At 38.7% G+C, this 22,953-nt stretch overlaps 2 protein-coding genes across 3 annotated transcripts; one reads left to right on the plus strand and one right to left on the minus strand.

Annotated features, from left to right (window-relative positions):
* Nucleotides 1-226: 226 nt before the first annotated feature.
* adpgk2 (ADP-dependent glucokinase 2) lies at nucleotides 227-14,292 on the plus strand. Of its 2 annotated transcripts, XM_061879568.1 has the most exons (7): nucleotides 233-681; nucleotides 2,854-3,013; nucleotides 5,436-5,626; nucleotides 5,715-5,811; nucleotides 11,808-11,944; nucleotides 12,017-12,153; nucleotides 12,528-14,292. In XM_061879568.1, exons 1-7 carry the CDS (start codon nucleotides 486-488, stop codon nucleotides 13,083-13,085), a joined length of 1,476 nt encoding a protein of 491 aa, XP_061735552.1. In that variant the 5' UTR covers nucleotides 233-485; the 3' UTR covers nucleotides 13,086-14,292. The 2 variants fall into 2 exon arrangements, with proteins under 2 accessions (XP_061735559.1, XP_061735552.1); XM_061879575.1 differs by lacking the exons at nucleotides 5,436-5,626; nucleotides 5,715-5,811 and having other exon boundaries at nucleotides 227-681.
* efcab2 (EF-hand calcium binding domain 2) lies at nucleotides 13,493-22,162 on the minus strand. The gene is made up of 8 exons (XM_061879600.1): nucleotides 21,841-22,162; nucleotides 21,613-21,682; nucleotides 21,452-21,521; nucleotides 21,296-21,368; nucleotides 18,723-18,799; nucleotides 18,499-18,541; nucleotides 14,720-14,786; nucleotides 13,493-14,584 (listed from the first exon to the last, which is right to left on the minus strand). The coding sequence occupies exons 2-8, from the start codon at nucleotides 21,635-21,637 to the stop codon at nucleotides 14,466-14,468; spliced, it is 474 nt and encodes a 157-aa protein (XP_061735584.1). The 5' UTR covers nucleotides 21,638-21,682; nucleotides 21,841-22,162; the 3' UTR covers nucleotides 13,493-14,465.
* Nucleotides 22,163-22,953: the final 791 nt, after the last annotated feature.

The raw sequence follows: 22,953 nt of genomic DNA on the forward strand, positions 1-22,953 counted from the left end.
TGTTATGCCTCTGAAAAACACTCAGATTGCACTGCACGAAGAATACATTTACACACATTTGGGTTGTAGTTATTTACATTTCTCTTCTACATGTCAAAACTAGAGAAAACCGTATTTGATTATTTACTTGAGAAAAGTAATTGCCCAGGAGACGTGGGTACTCTACTTCCGCCTAGTTGTCAGGCTAAACACGCCCCTTAGAATATGATGTGCTTGTTTTGTTCACCGTTGTCGCTTTATCCACTCCTTGTAAACTAAAACATACAACCATGGTAAAAACATACATTATTCTGGCTCGTCTACAGTTAGAGTACTTGTATTGGTGTATGTATTCTGTATGAGTAGACGTAACTGATTCGTCTTTAAGTTACGTCGGGGACACCCTTTTGCACAAAACAAACATCTCGCGAAGGCGCTCAGTTGGAACGTGCACAAATTGTGCCTGAGTGTGAGCAAGAGTCTGGTCGAGCTAGTCGGTGTGCGCGATGGAAGGCGGCGGCAGGGCTTCGTGGGTGAAATATGGGCCTTTAGTGTCTTTATTTGTGCTCTTTTTGGCCATTTGGTATCGGTCACCTGACCGTGGGGTACTGGACGACCGGCTGGACACCGTCTTGTCCTCGCTGCTGCGCGCCGAACGTAAAGTCGGCATAAATGACGTCGCCAGACCGAAGGTGGCTATTGGTAAGTGCTTGCAGATTTAGCTAGCTCAGGTTAGCTAACTGTCGTTTCTTTCAGTTAATTGTCCATTATATCGTTTTTATACGTTACTGACAGTTGTCACCCAAATATGACTTCATTTATTGATATTTTTTCAACAAAAAGAATGCTGCACCAAGTAATACAGTTGTTCCATGGACTCAATTACATACAGTTTAAGTATAGGTTTTAAAATATCATGTCCAGTTGCACCAGTTTGATCTAGTTCTACTGCCTTCTTTCACTTGCTCTTGCATTAAAGGTAAAAGTTAAAGTACCAATGATTGTCACACACATACTATGTGTGGCGAAATTATTCTCTGCATTCGACCCATCACCCTTGATCACCCCCTGGGAGGTGAGAGGAGCAGTGGGCAGCAGCAGGGCCGCGCCCGGTAATAATTTTATGGTGACTTAACCCCCAATTCCAATCTAAGGCCTACTGAAACCCACTACTACCCACCACGCAGTCTGATAGTTTATATATCAATGATGAAATATTAACATTGCAACACATGCCAATACGGCCTTTTTAGTTTACTAAATTACAATTTAAAATTTCCCTGGAGTTTCGTCTTGCAAACGTGTAATGATGACGTATACGCAAGACATCACGGGTTTTTAGTAAGTATGAACGCTGCACACACACACAGCTAAAAGTCGTCTGCTTTAACCACATAATTACACAGTATTTTGGAGATCTGTGTTGCTGAATCTTTTGCAATTTGTTCAATTAATATTGGAGACGTCACAATATAAAGATGGAGTTGGGAAGCTTTAGCCTTTAGCCACACAAACACACGGTGATTCCTTGTTTAAAATTCCTGGAGGTGTAACTTTACTATGGATCAGAGCGCGGTTAAGCAAACATGAATCACGACGGAATGTCAACCAGCAGGTTTCGGTGAGAAAATTGTGGTAAAAAGTCGCTTCTTACCGGAGAAAAGCTGAGCTTGTGCTGTCCATAAAGCTACTGTCGACTCCCCTGAGACATTGGCGTCAAGACACCCGCGGACGTACACCTCTATCAGGTACTATTTAACTCACTAAAACACTAGCAACACAATAGAAAGATAAGGGATTTCCCAGAATTATCCTAGTAAATGTGTCTAAAAACATCGGAATCCGTCCCAATGCAATTCTGTTTCTTTTTTTTAAACTTATTTTCTTTTATTATTATTTTTTGTAGTCCATCGCTATCAATATCCTTAAACACAAATCTTTCATCCTCGCTCAAATTAATGGGGAAATTGTCGTTTTCTCGGTCCGAATAGCTGTTTTTGTTGGAGGCTCCCATTAAAATCAATGGGAATATGTGAGGAGCCCCGACACGTGTGACGTCATCGTCTGCGACTTCCGGTAGAGGCAGGGCATTTCTCTTAGCACCGTAAGTTGCGAACTTTATCGTGGATGTTCTCTACTAAATCCTTTCAGCAAAAATATGGCAATATCGCAAAATGATCAAGTATGACAGAATAGACCTGCTATCCCCGCTTAAATAAGAAAATCTCATTTCACTAGGCCTTTAATGCTGAGTGCCAAGCAGGGAGGTAATGGGTCCCATTAGAATGTTTTGCAAGGTGGTGCGAATGAATGCAGGAATTGATCTCAAATCGAATGCAGCTGAGAGAGGCTCCAACACACCCCGCGACCCCAAAAGGGACAAGCGGTAGAAAATGGATGGATGTATGTTTTTATTGCTTGCAAAACAGTGAATGCAGTATCCCTCCCCGACTGATGAACAAATCCTGTAATCAGTTAATCACACATTCAAACGTAAATCTCTGCAGCCTGCAGGTGTCTGCAAAGAAGAGTAATAGTGTGACAGTTGTTGTTATGTGGTTATCTCGTCAACCTTTGCACAGTTTACGACTATAGAGTACTTTTGGTGATTAGTACGAATTAACATCACATGTCAGCCTTGTTGGATAATATTTGTCCTCTGGCAAGTGAAGCTACTACGTGGCAACAAATGTGCTTTGTGCACTCTGTGTGTTGCAACACACACACATTGAAGATGCATTGCATTTTAGCGCAGCTTAATAATTACTGTGCTACTCCTCTCCCCCACAAGGCTGTGTTTGTGCATGCCTAATAATACACATGCCATCATGTTTCACAAACTTTGCACATTCATCCCTCCTGCTCATCCTTCAGGTTTTGGTGGCTGCGTGGACCTGATCGTGGATGCCGTGTCGCTGCTCAGTAAGATTGGCATCACTCCTGCCGACCAGCCGCTGCATCATGACGTTATAGATAGTGCTGAGCAGCTTTCTCAGAGCTTCGCCTACTTCTTTGCACCTGGAGCTGCTGCGGAGTAAGCAGTCTTGTTTTTGGTTCAAACAGCAGCCTTAAAGTAGTAGGGTGGAAAAGCAAGTTGCGTCAGTATTGAAGCTATTATCTTATACATCTGATTTATGACACCAAAAGACTGACAGTTTGCGGATAAATAAATATGATCACAATAGTATCAATCTCACAGAGATTCCTGAGTTAATGAGGAAGTCAGTCACGTGATGTCGTGCAAGGAACCAAAGATTCCTTCCCCATCAATAACAATGCTAATGAGGCAGACTTTTTGGGAGCCAACAACAATTACTTAGGGGAAAAATTATAATCCCGAACCTTATATTTTTTAAGACCAAACACAAAGAGGATAAACAATAAGCCTTAAAAAGCCCACTGCTACCGGGATGCAGCTTCATAGTGACTGGCATCCGCAGCATTGCTAGGTGTTAAACAGTCAAACTAACCAATTTAAACCAGAATAAAACAAACACTTACTGTAATATTCCAACCCTCACTGGGATGTCGACCGACAGGACGTTCACATAGTTCTGTTTACATGAAGATTCAATCACAATCCTCAAGAATGGTTTAAAAAAAGTTGCTGTCGCATGCATATTTTTGTGTCTCGCGGTCCTGAAAGTCGACCAGCCTGTCTGTCCATGGCGACATTTGTCTACTACTAGATGAGAGCTGCATTAATTATAAATGATAAATGGGTTGTACTTGTATAGCGCTTTTCTACCTTCAAGGTACTCAAAGCGCTTTGACACTACTTCCACATTTACCCATTCACACACACATTCACACACTGATGGAGGGAGCTGCCATGCAAGGCGCCAACCAGCACCCATCAGGAGCAAGGGTGAAGTGTCTTGCTCAGGACACAACGGACGTGACGAGGTTGGTTCTAGGTGGGATTTGAACCAGTGACCCTCGGGTTGCGCACGGCCACTCTCCCACTGCGCCACGCCGTCCCCTAATTATAATCCAGAATTTACTTTTTACTACGTTTTAGATGAAGCAGAAGCTGTTTTATAGTGTCAACAACAGCAACATAAGCTAGCATTAACTCACTCCTATCAATGCTCCGCTAAAATAGTCCGTCTGCGTTGGTGCTTTCAGAACAATATCAAACATACTTTCAGGTCACAACATATAAATAGAGTATTGTTGGCGTTGGGTTTTAGAGAGTGTATGATGAGTGCTGCAGAGGAGCCTCGATCTGTTGACTCAATTGTTTGCTATTTATTTACGATTTTGTCTGCATTAAAAAATGCCAAGAATATGTGTTCTTGACTTGTGTAAGGATTATGAATGATAAACGGCACTTTTCTTTTAAATGTTTTGTGTATTTCCAGTATGACTGATCTAATAACATGGTCAGAGTGCAGAACTGTTATTCTAGTGACATAGAATCTTTGAAAACTATTTGATAAAAATGGCTGACTGAATTTGTGGAATTTTGTGACATTTTAGATGGTGTTTTCACATACTTTGCTAATTGTAAATACAATTGGACATGGTTTAATGGATACAATGAAACACAAATAAGCATATAAAGTCAACTGGTTACTTTAAAAACACAACCCCTGCCACACCCTTATACCATTCATTAAAAGAAATATAGCACAAATCAGCCTTTGTAAATATAATAATGCTCTGTCAACACGGTGATGTAGAAGACAATCTGTTCAAAAACACAGGTTGCAGCTGTTCAGCTAACAATGGAAGCAGAAATAATCTGTTACAGAGTACAGTTCTGTTACAGAATAAGTTGCTATATTTGTCACAATACTTGGACTGCAAAGTTATGACCACCTGCTGTACAAGTTTCATTCACAGACAGTTTCATTATGTGCTTATTCTGTCGCTCATAAACATTATCTTATGCATATAAGGTAGCACCAAATCTTATTTGTGTAGGTCCAATATTTTTGGTGGCGGGCCACTGCAAATAAATGACTGTATGGGGTTCACTGAATAAGTAATCATGGCGTTTAATTTGTAATTTGTCATTTGATTTGGTAGTGTCTTATTTACTTATAAATAGTTGCTTTGCCAAAGTAACGCTATCCGTTGCCAAAGTAACAGGAACAGTATTGTTGGTGCTTTAGTCATCCCCCAACCCACTGTCTTATCAACTTAACAAATTAGATCATGTTAAGTGATGAGTTCCAACTTCTTTTTTCAAACACATGTATGTAAAACTATCCATATTGTAATATGAGAATAATGGGACTGGTCAGGAGTATTGGAACCATTGAATTCTATCGGCCCATCACTATTAGTAAGTCAGAGAAAGGACTAATAAGTTAACTTTGCTGTCTGGAGGTGTGTTATGTGTGTTTTGTATTGGCAGAGAAACTGGCCTCTGGGTTACTCAACATTTGCACACAAATAACAAACCCGTTGAACAAGTCTTATTTGCGGTTGTTTTCACCATTTTGCAGACGCTTTGTGCTGAATGAGACGCTCTTCAGCGAGTTAGTCGACGCGTCCCGGGACCTACCTGGAAACAGGTGGGCGGTGGGTGGCAACGCCCCTGTCATAGCAGGCCGTATGGCAACCGAGGGCTGTGACGTGTTGCTAGGGGGAAGCTTTAGCCACGACTTTACTGATGTCCTATCGCACCACATCACTGGTATAAACATTCACACATGCTGCTATTCTAGTATTCACTTATTGCATTAATTTATTCCAGCCATAATCATCTTCAACTCTGTCTTTAGTGGCAGGCAACATTGTAGACGAGCCTGACATTCATCTCATCCTGGAGTATCCATCTGGGGCAACATGGGGGCACTATTCCTCCCGTAGAGCCAACAGGTAAGCTGTTGATGGTCCCTACTTGAGCATGGTGCTTTTTATTGTTTTACTGAACTCTATACATTCACTGCACTCAACATTAGGTACACCTGCACGATCTAATGCGACCGAGTACAAGAGCTGTATCAAATATTATACAAACCGATATGTTACATATGAGCTACTATTTCAACTTGTGAGTTTGTCTTGTCTTATTATCCTTTAGCCTCTTTGATATTGGCACGTTCAATTAAATATGTATGGTGGGCACCTCTTCTCCTGTTCTTCCATTTTCCTCATATTTCATCCACTCAATTGCTGTTCCTGGCATCTCGTATGTGATGTCGAGTCAACTCTGTTGTCTGCGATAACCAGGAAACACGTGTCCAGCAAACCTACCGCACTTGTGTTTTTGTTTATTTTGGGGAGCTGGGAGACAATTAGGAGATTCACGCGGAGCAACTAGACGTTACAAAACTAACCCAAAGTCGTTTATAATAGCAAGTTTGGTTACATTGGTTTTACTTTGGTCTTTGGTGTGTTTAACTACGGTTAAATTAAGTGCAAAAGTGAACACTCAGCAAAGCAGAATGAAACAAAACAACAAAAACATGCAAGCAGCACGGTGGGGGAGGGGTTAGTGCGTCTGCCTCACTATACAAAGGTCCCGAGTAGTCCTGGGTTTAATCCCAGACTCGGGATCTTTCTGTGTGGAGTTTGCATGTTCTCCCCGAGACTGCATGGGTTCCCTCCGGGTACTACGGCTTCCTCCCACTTCCAAAGACATGCACCTGGGGATAGGTTGATTGGCAACACTAAATTGGCCCTAGTGTGTGAATGTTGTCTGCGATGAGGTGGCGACTTGTCCAGGGTGTACACCGCCTTCCACCCGATTATATAGTTGTGATCAAAGTTATTCAACCCCCACACAATTTTGGTGTTTTAGCAAGTTGTGAAGTGAAGTGAATGATATTTATATAGCGCTTTTCTCAAGTGACTCAAAGCGCTTTACATAGTGAAACCCAATATCTAAGTTACATTTAAACCAGTGTGGGTGGCACTGGGAGCAGGTGGGTAAAGTGTCTTGCCCAAGGACACAACGGCAGTAACTAGGATGGCACAAGCGGGAATCGAACCTGCAACCCTCAAGTTGCTGACACGGCCTCTCTACCAACCGAGCTATACCGCCCCAGAAGTTGGACATTTATTCCGTATTTTGTTTATAGTCTTATCAAATAAAGATGTGTCAAATAGACAAACGCAACTTAAATTGTAACACTGTATTTTACAAAATACCAAAAAAGGACATTTTTCTTAATATCTCATTGACAAAATTATTCAACCCCTTGAAGATCATAACTCTTAAGAACAGAATTTGAATACGGTCTTTTCAATCAGGTGTTGTAAACACCTCTAGATGTGATTAGAACCATAACGAGCAACAATTAAACTGATTGAAAAAGACTGTGACGCTCAGCTTCTTGTAGATGGTCAATGGTGTATTTGCAACATGCTGAAGTCCAGGGAGTGGTCAAAGAAGTCAAGAGAGGAGGTAATTTATTTTCATAGGAAAGGATATGGATACAAGAAAATAGCAAAGACATTACACATTCCAAGAGACACAGTTGGGAGCATAATTCGCAAGTTTAAAGCTAAAGGCACAGTGGAAACACTACCTGGGCGTGGTAGAAAGAGGATGCTGTGTGTGTACAGTGGTGAAAAACCCACTTGTAACAGCTGAGGAACTACAACAGGACATTGCAGAGGGGGGAATGCAGGTTTCGTCCCAGACAATAAGGCGCGCACTACGAAATGAAGGCCTCCATGCCAGAACTCCCAGGCGCACCCCACTTCTGACAACCAGCCACAAGAAAAATAGACTCCAGTATGCCAAAAATAATCTGGACAAACCCCAAAGATTTTGGGAAACTGTTCTATGGAGTGATGAGACAAAACTGGAACTCTTTGGGCCTATGAATCAACGTTATGTCTGGAGGAGAAAAAATTAAGCTTACAAAGAGAAGAACACCTTGCCTCCTGTTAAGCATGGTGTTGGGTCAATCATGCTCTGGGGCTGTTTCTCTGCCTCAGGTACCGGGAATCTCCAGCGTGTTCAAGGCATTATGAATTTCATATCAGGATATATTATCTGCAAATGTCATGAAGTCAGTGACGAAGCTGAGGCTTGGGAGATGTTGGACCTTCCAACAGGACAATGATCCCAAGCATACCTCCAAATCAACATCAGAGTGGTTGCAGAAGAAGGGCTGGAAGACTCTGGAGTGGCCTTCACAGTCACCAGACCTAAATCCTATACAAAACCTGTGGTGGGACTTGAAGAAGGCAGTTGCAGCACGCAAACCCAAGAATATGAATGAACTGGAGGCCTTTGCCCAAGAGGAATGGGCTAAAATACCTGTAGATCGTTGCAAGAAGCTTGTGTCCGGTTATGTATCACGTTTGAAGGATGTAATTACTGCCAAAGGGTGTTCTACTAAGTACTAAAGATGCATGTAACTAGGGGGCTGAATAATTTTGTCGATGAGATATTAAGAAAAATGTCCTTTTTTGGGATTGTGTACAATTTAAGTTGCATTTGTCTATTTGACACATCTTTGTTTGATATAACTATAAACAAAATACGGAATAAATGTCCAACTTGCTAAAACACCAAAATTGTGTGGGGGTTGAATAATTTTGATCACAACTGTAGCTGAGATAGGCACCAGCGACCCCAAAGGGAATAAGCGGTAGAAGATGGATGGATGGAACATAAACATGCCAAAGAAATGGGCTTCCTAACAGTATATTATTTTTCCAATAAATTAATTGAGGATGTGTCCGATGGTTGGGGACCTCTGGTGTGGCCCACGTAAAGTGTGGAGTTGAACTGTTTAGTTTTTAAGTTCCCTGAAGGCAACGTGGTGGTCTCTATGATGGCCCACTTCTCTCAGTTGATGGCACGTGAAATTCTGGCCAAAAGTCTGAATCGGGAAAAAAAAGGATTTTAATCTGAAAAAGAAATATCTGAAACTGTAAAAGAAGATACTAATTGAAACTGTAGTAAAGAAATTTAAATGTGGATAATATCAGAAGCTCAAATATTAAAATATATGAAAGTGAAAATTTAAAATAAAATATTTTGTTCAAAATAATTATCAGACAAAATCTTAATTATATTTTACCTGATAACTCTTTGTGTAATCATTTTTATGTTGAATGTACAAATGTATTTAAAAAAATTTCACTCTAAAACTTGATTTTTCAGCTTCAGACTTTTGACTTTTTTTAGCTCCATAATTAGAGGTATTAAAGAGGAACTGCACTATTTTGGGGAATTTTGCCTGTCATTCACAATCCTTATGTGAGACAATCACACACATTTGTCTTTTTTTATGCATTCTGACTCGTAAATGAACACCAGCGAAAGTCAGCTAACAATGGAGGTAATGGGATTTGCTCTATTTTGCCTATAAAGCGCTATGAACGCATCCTAAAGCCTCCATCAACGTTTTATATACGTAAGCATGGCGGCAACTACCATTGAGGACACCAAGGTCATGTCCTCTGTCTTTTTTGAAGTGACAAGAAGAAGATAGGACATACTGCAAATGTACTTTGTGTGGTACATCCTGTGCGCTGTATGCCACAATGTGGTAGATCATTGTCTCTCATCATAAGATCTTTGGCCATATACATCTGAACCGGCGACAAACAATATCGTCCACTTTTGCTTAAATCATCATTCGATCCGAAATGTGCTGCCAACATAACGTTAACATTAAACTTTATTTATGTAACTAATGTTGATTTCTCCAGTACGAAATTGATGTAAAAGACTGTGTATAAAACTGTCGTGTCAGTCAGTCCTAAATACAGAACACACACGTGCATTGAGCTTTGCTATCCATGTTTGAAGAAGCGCATGTCAAATGTTAATTATTGAATGACAAAGTGCTTCATATGAAATTTTACTCCAAACTATTCCGACACATGTCATTCTCTGTCACTGATTAAAGTATTAACAGAATTTCTTCTTTTGCTTCCGATTGCCCTTGTGGCGCGCGTGACTAAAACATGAACTACAAACCAGGAGGTCGTGAGTTTTAAGTCAATGCTGGAGTTTAGTGGAAGTTTTCAAGCTTATGTTTTAAGAATGTTAAAATGTTTAATGCGCTTAACTTCAGCATAGTAATTTTTAAAAAGTGGATTGTTCATTGTGTTGCTCAAGGTAATATTATTTACTGTATATGGTGCTGGGAAAAGCCATGATTTTAGCCTTTTAAATCTTCTCTTGGACCACCGTTTTTTGACTTTGGCATTTGTCAAATACTTGTTACAATCCTGGCTGTAAGTATATTTATGTAATGTAATAACACGCACATTCATAATATTTAGTATTTATGAATTTTGGTCATTTAACAATTTTAACATAAGGCGTAATAATTTCACAGAGTCATCACAACAACTACTACTATTCATAGCAGACTTCATGAGAGCCAACCACGACTACTGCTGGACAAATGAATATCCAGAACCTTATATTTTTGAGCCTGAATATACAGAAGATGATCTACAAGTCTTAGAAACTGAGTCATAATCAGGTCCAGCAAGTGGATAGATAGATAGTACTTTATTTATTCCGTCAGGAGAGTTTCTTCAGGAAAATTACAAATTTCAGCACAATCCCATTCAAGATCAGACAAACATTACAGGGAAACAGAACAGGATCGCTGACGGGTCTGCCGGCTTCCAGCGCCCCTTACAAAAAAGATGACATACAGGTAAACAAGGGGGGTGGGAAGAAAAAAATAGAATATTAAAATAAAATTAAAAAAAAAAAAAAAATCGGTCTTAGCCTAGGCCCTGGAGTACGGGTGCAGACTGAGGCCAAGGGAAAAAAAAAACAAAACAACAACTCATAGCCATAGTACACATCCCTCTTCCATGTGTGTAAGAGGGAAACATCAAACATCAAAGAACACAGAGGACATTAAAGACATTAAAGCAGCAGATACAACCAGACACTTCTACATACAGCTATGAATAAAAAGTAAAATAAACATATCCACTGTGGTGGCCTCTGCGGTGTTCCACGCCATCGTCTGCTGGGGTGGAGGGAGCATGGCCAGAGACAGGAGCAGACCCAACAAGGCAACCAAGACAGCCGACTCCACTCTCGGCCAGTGTCCAGTCCGCATGGATGAGCGAGGATACGTCCAAGGTGACTGAGGTGTCCGACACCTGCTCACCCAGTCAAGACACCGCGAAGCCTCTCCGTCCCAGTAGCTCAGTGCTAGCTCCACAGTCCTGTCCCCTCATCCGCATCTCCTCCACATTATTACTAAGTAGTAACATTATTACTAAGCGCTAAACAAGAAAAACAAACTGCTAACAAAATAAAACAATCACTTACCGTACAATGTCTGCTCTGACTTGGATACACACTGATGGGATGTTTATATCTTTATGTTTAGATTAAGAATGAATCAGAATCCTCACACAGCTAAAAAAAAACAGAACAAAATGTGTCTTTCTCGCCATCTCCAGGACTAAGTTGAATGTCAAAGTTGACCAACTTCTCGGTTTATGCCCACAGCCTTGTACTGTACAAGTGCGGCATTATTTAACATATAGAATTAACTTTTACCAATTCAGAGGCGATGTATGGCAATAGCTGCATGAGGTAGTTAGCGCTCTGTGATCTTGGGTCCGCTAAAAGTAGTTCCTCTGTGTTAGCGCTTATAATAACAATATCACTAGTACTTGGTTGATGTTCCGGTCATGTAAATTGAGTGTTGGCGGTTTCTGGCTGTTTTTTTTGCAGGGCTTTATGGCCGAAATGGATGACTACCATTTGCTGTACTGCTGTACTGTTAGCCAACTTGTCTGTCCCCCCCCACAAAAAAAAAGAGCACTTCCCCTTTAACACAAACAATGTGTTACTGTGGTTGTAGTTTGTGCTCTGGTCACTTAAGAGACAACATTATTAAAAAGCTTTAATTGGTGGTGCACAGGTACATCGTCCATAGTGATGACCATAATCCCTACTTGGCATCCATGGAAGAGTTTGCCAAGAAGCTCCAAGACTTTGATCCTGACCTTCTCGTTGTCGGCGGCTTACAAATGATGGACAACTTCCCCTTCCAGTCGGGTAAGAGTGGAAATGAACTTGTTTTACTCGCTTGTCATACGGCCAAAGTTTTACCGTCCTGATTCATCTCAGGTGAGCGGGGCGCTTTGCTCTCTCGCCTGGCAGAAGTGCTCGTCTCCTCCTCTCCCACCATCGGTGTCCACTTTGAGATGGCCAGCTTTGTAGAGGAGAGCATAATGGAAGACCTGCTTTATTACGTCATTCCTCATGTACGTATCTTTAGAAACATCAAATGTCACTTATCAGTGTCGGGAGAAAATAAATCAGTTTTTTCATTTTTAGCAGGTAGGATTGGGACATTAAAAGGCAGTGACCAAATTCCGCCAGTTTTTGATTCACGTAAAATCAAACAGTGCCATATTTCGATTCCTTTGTTGCACATGACATTACGTCTGGTGGCAGACTTAACACCGGCTCTAGGAAAAAAATCACTCAAGTAGCACTGAGCGGACTCAACCAAACTCCCTAAAAGTAATGTTGCAATTTTCACCAGCAACAAAGCAAGCATGCTTGGTAGAAAAAGCTCAAATGCATTTTTTTTCCATGCTAGTTTACATGGGTTTTTCTTGTTTGTGCTCCACAGGCAGACTCTTTAGGCATGAATGAGCAGGAGCTCCCCAACCTGCTGAGTTTACTGAAAGGCTCCAACATCACCGTGCTGTCAGACCCAAACCCTCGTGTCGCCACCGTGCTGGACCAGATGAGGGAGGTCTACCGCCTGGTCAACCAACGCTACAAAGACGCCAGCGCGCAGGCTGACGACGCCCACGCCTGGAGCAAACCGCTGACCCGCCTGCACGTGCACACGTTAGCCTTCCAGGCCATGATCGTGACTCGAGGGTCCCAGTGGAAAAACACCATGTCTGCCACCGCCAAAGCCTCGCTGACGGCCAATCGCCACGTGTGCGGCTCCAACGACATCGACCCCAGCAAGGCCCGCCTCATAATGGACGACTCTTTCTCCGTCAGCCGGCGGGAGGGAAGCCAGCGCATCGCCTTGCAGGAGAGTCGGCCCGTCAGCTGCTGGGAGGAGGATGACTACGAAATCTGCGTGGCACCCGTACTGGTGTGCACGGAGGTGTACCAGACGGCGGGCGGAGGAGACAACATCTCAGCTGCTGGCCTGGTGCTGCAGATCTAAACACACTCACACACCGCGAGCAATGTTGTGATGCAACATGTTTGTTGGAGCAACACTGGCTTGGACTCCTTGGACCACAAGCTCTTTCTAGACCTTTCCAGTAAGTCTACATTGGCTCCTCTGTGATAAAGATATGCATTTAGTATTTTTTAGTCAGAGTTGTTCAACCCGTCTTCCTCTGACACACTTCCCTGTACACAACTTTTTTGTCCTAGTAGTCATGTGACTTTAAATCAGCCATGTTGAATCTGGAGTCAATTTAAATTGAATGCTGCCAGTGTTGCATCATTATGCAAATTTAAAAAACTCATTTTTTTGCTACATACTTAGTTTAAAATTTCCTAGTAAGTATGACTAAATGTGCAGGCCAGTCATATTTGCTTGATCAGCATATTTTTGCAGTGAGGCTCAATCCTGGGACCTTCCTCTCGCATCCTATTTGAAAACAGATTCTAACGCTAGATCAGAGGATTCCAACGGTTGGGGCTCCCTAAAAATGGAGTTGTCTGCTCTTCATAGACTGTTTACACTTCTACTGTCGGAACTAAAAATCTAAGTATTCATTTTATCACAAGTGAAGGTATGTTGGCACCCTCCCAGTGCATGTGACAGAATGTTTAATGTTTTCACGCACAGTCAAATGATGCAACAGTCAGATGCTGGATTCCTTTTTCTTTCCATTTTATATGATCACATTGTGTGTGTGAGACTCTTTTAGGACCAAATGGTCCGCAAGGACTGCCTCTAGAACCATTCCTGATCCTCCATGCTTTTTATTTATTCACCACTTTCCTAAATCTTCATTTCAGTCCACGTTTCCATGCATCCCTGCAATACTTGCAACGCTGTTGTATGAGGTAAAAAAAAAAAAAGGTTGCCTCCATTAATTGATGTTCTTTACATCATTAGTCTGATGCTGTACTGAGAATATATGATGGATGTCAATGAGCCTTAATTCCTTGAAGGGAATATTTTGGGTATTCATCTTTTGTGATGGCAAACTAAGCTGAACACTAACGGGTCATGTTTTTACTGTGAAATTGTGGTGGTTTTTGGGTTCAAAGAATGTCAGCATGAATTCATACTGATGTTTGCAATCATTTCTCTTATCGACAGTCGGGATAAGTGGCATCATTGGAAAAGCAGTTTGTAACTTTTTCATGCACGTTAACGAACTTTATTGTGATTAAATGCTGACACAGCGAAATGTGCTTTGTTTGTTTTTGAGTTGTCACCCACTAATGTCCTTCATGTTGTATTTCATGCAGCTAAATGTACAGCAGAAAAGCAATGGCTCTCAACTTTTCCATACATGTATTATATATACACATATACCTGTATAGTTGTATATACAGTCTACACGTTGATGAATGGTGATATCTACACTTCAGGGTCGAGGATGAGGTGGTTGAGTAAGTCTTTGCTGTAAATGAGGTTGGTCTCGTGGTCGGTGAGTGCTGTCAGCATCTCATCCATCTCCTCTTGGGTGAAGGCTTCACCTAACAACGCAATGTTACTGACGATACATGTTACATGACATGGCTCTTAAAGGGAAGTTAAAACAAATAAAATAAAAATTATAGAGGCTGAATGTTTTTCATCCAGCAAGAATTGTGTTGAGAAGTAGTTTTTACCTTCTTCAGTCATGTACTGCGATAGATCGTCTGGGTCCAGGAAGCCCTTCTTTTCAATGTCCAGAACCTGAACAGAATTAAAATAGTTTACTACATTTAAACGTTGATTTGACAGCAACATAAGTAAAATGCTGTAGACGAGCAAGGGTGTCAAACTCATTTCAGCTCAGGGGCAGCGTGGAGGAAAATCATGGCATAATTTATAAATATAACCACGACACCTTCAGATGGTTTTCTTTGTTTTACTTCAGCCCAAAATAGAAAAAGCAGATTCTGAAAATGTACTTGGTTTGAGTTTGAGTTTATTTCGAACATGCAAATATACACATGATACTTCACAATTTCCAGTTCCTCTTTTCAACAGGTTCAAAAAGGAGTAGGAAGAAGCAGAGCTTATTAAATCCTACCCCTTTTCTTTTACATAACAGTTGCTAAAACTTTTGATCACTTCCTGTTCTCAATGTATTCACAATATACTCCATAAGTATCACACTAAAAATACATAAAATAATTGGTGAAGTAAGTTATATTCCATACGATGAGATAAGTAAGGTTGTTTTGAGAATGAAAGAATAGATTGATGAATAAATTCAGAATGTTTATCATGATTCTTCTTCTTTGTACTTTGTAAACACTAAGTTTGAAGAGTTTCTTGAAGTGGATCGTATTAGTATATTGATTGCTTTGCTTAATCCATTCCATCATTTAATTCCACATACAGATATACTGAAGGTCTTAAGTGTTGTACGTGCGTACAAATGTTTTAAATTATATTTTTCTCTAATATTATATTTCTCCTCTTCTGTTGAGATGAATTGTTGTATATTCTTGGGAAGCAGATTATAGTTTGCTTTGTGTATAATTTTAGCTTTTGCAAATTCACTATGTCGTGGAATTTCAGTATCTTTGATTCAATAAATAAAGGGTTTGTATTTTCTCTATATCCAACATTATGTATTATTTTAACTGATCTTTTTTGTAACACTGTTAGTGAATGAAGTGTACTTTTGTAATTATTTCCCCATATTTCTACACAGTAACTCAGATAAGGTAACACTAGTGAGCAGTAGAGAATATGAAGGGATTTTTGGTCTAGAACATATTTAGCTTTATTCATTATTGATGTGTTTCTTGCTACTTTATGTTGTATATTTTTTATATGAGGTTTCCAGTTCAATTTATCATCAATCGTTATACCTTGAAATTTGGTTTCATTTACTATTTAAATTTCTATTTCGTCTATTTATATTTGTGTTTGACCTTGTCTTTTACTATTACCAAATAGCATTATTTTAGTTTTACTGAGATTCAATGATAGTCTGTTTTTGTCAAACCACCTTTTTTTTTGTTCATTTCTTCTGTTATTTGTATTATCTTCTGTGTGTTCTTTGCTGAACAAAACGCTGTTGTATCATCCGCAAATAATACTAACTTTAAATTTCTTGTAATTTTACAAATGTCATTTATATAGAGATTGAATAATTTAGGTCCTAGTATTGATCCCTGAGGTACACCACAGGATATATTTAGCGTTGTAGAAGTGTGTTCGCCTAGCTTCACGTATTGTTTACTGTTTGTTAGATAACTTCTTACCCAGTTTAAGACTAACCTTCTGATGGCATATCGTTCTAGTTTTTTGATTAAAATATTGTGATTAATTGTGTCAAATGCTTTGGTTAGATCCATAAACACTGCTGCCGCACATTTTTTACTATCTATTGCATTGGTAATTTCTTCTGTAATTTCAATTAAAGCCATTGTAGTTGAAACATTAGCTCTGTATCCATATTGGTTCTCTTCGAGTATTCTATTTTTATTCATGAAACTCTCTCATCTGTTATTCAACAGTTTTTCAATGATTTTAGAAAATTGTGGAAGTAAAGAAACAAGTCTATCATTTGTAAATAGATGTTTGTCTCCAATCTTATGAATTAGTGCAATTTTAGCTATTTTCATTTTGTTTGGAAATGTACCTGTTTGAAATGATAGGTTACTAATATAGATTAATGGTCCTGAGATCTCTTCTATAATATTTTTTATCGTTTCCATATAAATTCCGTTACAATTAGTTGATGTCTTGGATTTATATTTTTTCACAATTGTTATTATTTCCTCCTGTGTCCCATTACTGAGGAACATGGAGTTGGGATTTCGCTCTATGGTATAATTATAGTCCTCAATTGAAACTGGGTCTGGAATCCTTTCTTCCAATTTTGGTCCAATATTTACAAAGAAATTATTAAAGCTTTCAACTGCTTCCTTCATGTTGTCATTATGTTTATTTGCATCTAAGAAGTATCGGGAGTAATCCCTCTTAGTGCCATTTTTAATAATGCTATTGAAGATGCCCCATGTTGCTCTGATATTATTTTTGTTCCTGTCCAATAATTCACTGTAATATTCTTTTCTACATGATCGTAGTATGTGTAATAGCTTGTTTTTATACGTTTTGTACTTCATTTCTGCCTCTGTAGTTCTTTGTGCTATACATTTTCTCTATAGTGTATTCTTCTTCTTACAAACATTTTTTAATCCTTTTGTCATCCATGGTGGATTATTCTTTCTCTGTTTACTACTGAGTTTTCTCCATGGACAATGTTTGTCATAAAGTATTATGAACTTGTTTAAGAAATGTTCATATGCTTCATCAACCTCTTCTTCATTGTAAACATTGTCCCAATTTTGCTTTTGTTGCTCAATTTTGAAAGCAATCATCCTCTTCTCTGTGCACAGTCTTCGAAATGTCCTTTTGTCTTCCATGTTCTTTTTGCAGTTTCCATCATATATTATAAAAACTGGCAGATGATCGCTAATGTCGGTTATAAGTAGACTACTTGTAGTGTTGTTATCAAAATCCTTGGTAAAAATATTATCAATAAGTGTGGCACAGTGTCCTGTGATTCTGCTTGGCTTTGTGATTTTAGGATATAAACTGATGCTGTACTGTATGAAATTACAGTGTTTTATTTCCCCATATCCAACACAGTGTTACTGTTTAAATTGTGTGTAATGTTACCCTGGCCATACATATTAAATACGCTTGGTAAATAAAACACCTGCCATGTTTTTAATGAATACTTAGGCCTACTATACGCTACTGTATTTTAAGGTTGGTCGATATGGAGGTACTTGGAAGGCCACATTCTTTCAGAGGTGGTACTTGGTGAAACATGTTTGAAAACCACTTCAATAGAGTAAAAAAAATATTGTCCTTATATTAAATTGCATTCCGCATACCAGTATTTTATATGGTGATTGTTGGGTTTTATCCAAAAATATTTGACATAATTTTCTTTTCCCCAAATATTTTTTATTTACTTTATTTGTGGAAAAAAATACAAAATATTTAATCATCATCTTACAAATAATTTGTGACGAAATATTTTTCCAATTATATCAATCAATCAATCAAATTGTATTTATATAACCCCTTAATCACAAGTGTCTCAAAGGGCTGCACAAGCCACAACGATATTCATAAGTTTATTACAATTAGTAAACTTCCATCCATTCATTTTCTACCGCTTGTCCCTTTCTTATTAAGTGAAATGACTGAAAATGTTAATTTTCCGCACAGTATATTTATCACATGTTTGACTTGCCTTACTGACTTGGCATGAAAGCTGATTTGCAGCAGACAATTATGCTAATCATGTTGGCAGCTGCAGGTCAACTGTTGCATATTTTACTACTTCAACTTGTAACACTTGCTGCTTTCCAACACAACTTTTTATGGCAGCGTAGACGCATGAAGAACAACACTACGCCGGCTGTCTCACCTCAAAGGCTTGAAGCAGGACGTCCTCAGTGATGGGAGGGAACCTTGAACGCGCACACATGCACATTCGCACACACATACGCACACAACGCCAGTAAATATTGTGAAGAGTATTGTAATATTTTCTAACACACTACATTAGGTACAGTAATGGAGTCAAGTTATAATCATTCCTATATTTTCTGAAAGCAGCAACATTTCAGCAGATCTGAGAGTTAATCCCACTTGTGTTCCAGGAGAACTGTGGTCATGGCGGGCAGGAAGCGGTCCAGATGGATGTATCCTGTTTCGTCCTCTTCTACCTGGTTTGACAGCAAATTGCTTGATTTTTTTCAAAAGTAAAGTAAAAGTGTTTATTTGTTCATCCATCCATCCATTTTCTACTGCTTATTCCCTTTTGGGGTCGCTGGCGCCTATCTCAGCTACAATCGGGCGGAAGGCGGGGTACACCCTGGACAAGTCGCCACCTCATCGCAGGGCCAACACAGATAGACAGACAACATTCACACTCACATTCACACACTAGGGCCAATTTAGTGTTGCCAATCAACCAATCCCCAGGTGCAGAAAGATCCCTAGTCTGGATTTGAACCCAGGACTGCAGGAACTTTGTATTGTGAGGCAGACGCACTAACCCCTCTGTCACCGTGAAGCCCGTGTTTATTTGTGTTAGGTAGAAATTTGTAAATTTTTCCAAATTATTTATTTTTTTAAGAAATGAACATTTATGCTATCGTCAACATTCATATTTAGGTATTTACCTTCTTTTACCTATGTTTACCTACTTTTTGTACTTATTTTTTTACCTTCTTTACTTACTTGTTTATTTTACCTTTTTTTTTTACCTCTTTCCTTCTTTTTACTTTTTTTTACCGATGTTTACCTCCTTTTTACATAATGTTATAGATGTTTATCTATTTTTACCTTCATTTACCAATGTTTACCTACTTTGTATCCACCTTTTCCATGTTTACATACTTTTTTACTTTATTTTAAGTATGTCTACTTGTTTTTTCCTTCTTTTACCAATGTTTAGCTACTTTTTGACCTGTTTACCTATGTTTATACCTTCCTTTACCTATTTTTACCTACTTTTTGCCTATGTTTACTGACTTTTTTTAATCTTCTTTTACCTACTTTTTACCTTATTTCACCGATGTTTACCTACTTTTTACCTAGTTTTACATATGATTACCTACTTGGTAACCTTCATTTACCTACAGTTTATTTACTTACTTATTTACACGTTTACCTTCTTTTTAACCTCCTGTTACCTATGTTTAGCTCCTTTTTGCTTTCTTTAGCTATTTTTACCTTTTTTTTTTTTTTACCCATGGTTACCTACATTTTACCTTCTTTAACCTACAGTGGGGCAAAAAAGTATTTAGTCAGCCACCGATTGTGCAAGTTCTCCCACTTAAAATTATGACAGAGGTCTGGAATTTTCATTTTCATCATAGGTACACTTCAACTGTGAGAGACAGAATGTGAAAAAAAAAATCCAGGAATTCACATTGTAGGAATTGTAAAGAATGTATTTGTATATTATGGTGGAAAATAAGTATTTGGTCAACCATTCAAAGCTCTCACTGATGGAAGGAAGTTTTGGCTCAAAATCTCACGATACATGGCCCCATTCATTCTTTCCTTAACACGGATCAATCGTCATGTCCCCTTAGCATAAAAACAGCCCCAAAGCATGAAGTTTCCACCCCCATGCTTCACAGTAGGTTTGGTGTTCTTGGGATGCAACTCAGTATTCTTCTTCCTCCAAACACGACGAGTTGAGTTTATTCCAAAAAGTTCTATTTTGGTTTCATCTAACCACATGACATTCTCCCAATCCTCTGCTGTATCATCCATGTATCCATGGTGGTATACCTATGATGAAAATTACTGACCTCTGTCATCATTTTAAGTGGGAGAACTTGCACAATCGGTGGCTGACTAAATACTTTTTTGCCCCACTGTATGTTTATTTACTTTTTAACCTTATTTTACCTATGTTTACCTAGTTTATACCTGTTCATCTATTTTTACCTTCTTTTACTTTACCTACGTTTTGCCTTTTGACCTACTTTTTACCAATTTATCTACTGTTAAGCTATTATTTCTTATGTTTGCCTGTTTACTTACTTTTTAACCTTCTTTTACCTACTGTTTACCTTTTCACATGTGTTTATTTACTTTTTTACCTATGCTCACCTTTCTTTTACCTTCTGTACCTATGTTTACCTACTTTTTACCTTCTTTTACCTATGTACACCATTTTTTTTACCTTCTTTTACCTATATTTACATTATTTTTTACATTCTTTTACTTAGGTTTACCTACTCTTTACTTTCTACTTTTTACTTTCTTTTATCTATTTGCTATGTTTTATTGCCTCAAACTCATCAAGGCCTTTTGGGTCAAAGTTTAAATGTTTTGTAGCTTTTACGCCAAAATGTGCCACTCCGTCTTGAATTCTACTGGGAACGCCAACTTTACAGTTGCAAGCCTGCTCTGCAAGTGCTGTATTTTGTGGTAAAACTGTAATGCCTACCGGGCACACATGGTAGTTATAGTAAAGGTAATCACAGACATCTGATGGCTATAAAAAAAAGAGGCGTTTATTTGAGGTGTGGCATTTATTTTATCATGAGCTTCTATTAAAGAAAAAGAGCATAACATAGGAAAATGTAAGTTACACTATCCATTTTAGAACTGACTCCGCTTGCCTATTCCTTGAACTAGTAATTATGCACATGTAATATAGATAAACAGCTGTGATGATGTAATAATATGCATAAACATACCTCAGCTATGAAGTTGTGGAGGTCTGCCTGAGTGGGGAAGCAACCCAGAGAATAGATGATCGTGCCAATCTCTCTGGGAAACAAGGTACACATGGCACAAACTTCATATCATGATGTACACAAGTGTATTATTTATGTGCAGACGGAGGAGCTCACCGCACATCCACTGTCTGGTTTGATTGGTAGTCAAACGCCTCGAAAGCTGCTCGAATCTTTTTCTGCACCTCTGTTGAGGGGAAAATAAAGAAACAAACACTTAACCGTTTGACATTTACAACGTTTGGCTGGGATAGATTATAACGACATAGTAAACAAACCTGCAGTTTTAATGTTGACAGCCATTTTTGTCGTCGCCTAGCAACCGACCGGACGACTCGAGTAGTACAACTAAGAAAAAACACTAATAATAACTACTATGTTTTCTACAACAAATACTAATAGTAGTAGTAAAAAGTTATTACTACTACTATTAATGATAGTAATATTATTAGTATGTGTTATTACTAATAACCATTATTTGCTTTTAACTATATGAAAATACCAACCTGCTTGTGCCGTTTTAACACAATCTCGGTTTATAGCTGCTCCAACTATACTTCTAGCAATAGACAGACTAATACAACTACAGTACTACTATAAATATACTAATAACTATGACTTGTTCTAAACTACGAGTAATGAAATCTGTTCTTTGAATGGTGGTCGCCAGTTTTTTCGTCCCTTAGCAAATGAACTGCCACTCATGTGCAATTTTCGATACCACGAAAAAAAAACATAAAAACACTAACATTAACTACTAAAATACGAATAGTAATGATAATATTGTTACAATAACAACGTTTAATTACATCAACATATTTTTACACATCAACTTCCGGGATTTTGTGACGTCATATTCCTTGTCCTTTGTCCTGACTATGCCCTGGCTCCCTTTGGATTGCCTTTGACCAAAAATTTCAGTTATTATTTTTTTTTTTAATAAATATATTTTATTTAGTTAGTGCATTTAATATTACAGTCGTTACAGTCTGTGGTATTGTAAAACAAATACATATATATTTTAATATTGTGTCGCTCGAAATGTATGTCACGTGACATACATTTCGAGCAACACAATATTGTACAACCCTTTGAGTCATCTTTTGTTGCCAAACAATTGCATTGTTTTTTAGTGCTCAACATGTGGTAAGCTAGCAATTGACTTAAAATAGATCAATTAATGCTTCATGGAGAATGCAGCATAGGCTGCAGCGACCCCCCGCGACCTCGAAAAAGACAAGCAATAGAAATTTGACTGCGGTCAAGGCAGTCGCACTTGAATCTGAAATGCGCCTATACGTTAGACATTACGGTAATTGAGCTAATAAATTCATATAAAATATGTAAAGCATTGAAATTTAAATATAAGATGTGTATCTCAACCAACTTATTTAGGACCATCATCCTGTACTGTTTGGGGTCAATAGATTACATGACCTGGAAGCTATTGAGCTAAAAAGTAAAAAAAAAAAAGTAATAAATTCATATAAAATATGTAAAGCAATGAAATTGAAATATAAGAGATGTATCTCAACCAACCCATATAGCACTACCATCCTGCACTGTTTGGGGTCAATAGGTCACATGACCCGGAAGCTATTGAGCAAAAACACTAATAT

This window comes from Nerophis ophidion, linkage group LG02, assembly GCF_033978795.1.
Source record: "Nerophis ophidion isolate RoL-2023_Sa linkage group LG02, RoL_Noph_v1.0, whole genome shotgun sequence".
Classification (NCBI taxonomy): Eukaryota; Metazoa; Chordata; class Actinopteri; order Syngnathiformes; family Syngnathidae; genus Nerophis; species Nerophis ophidion.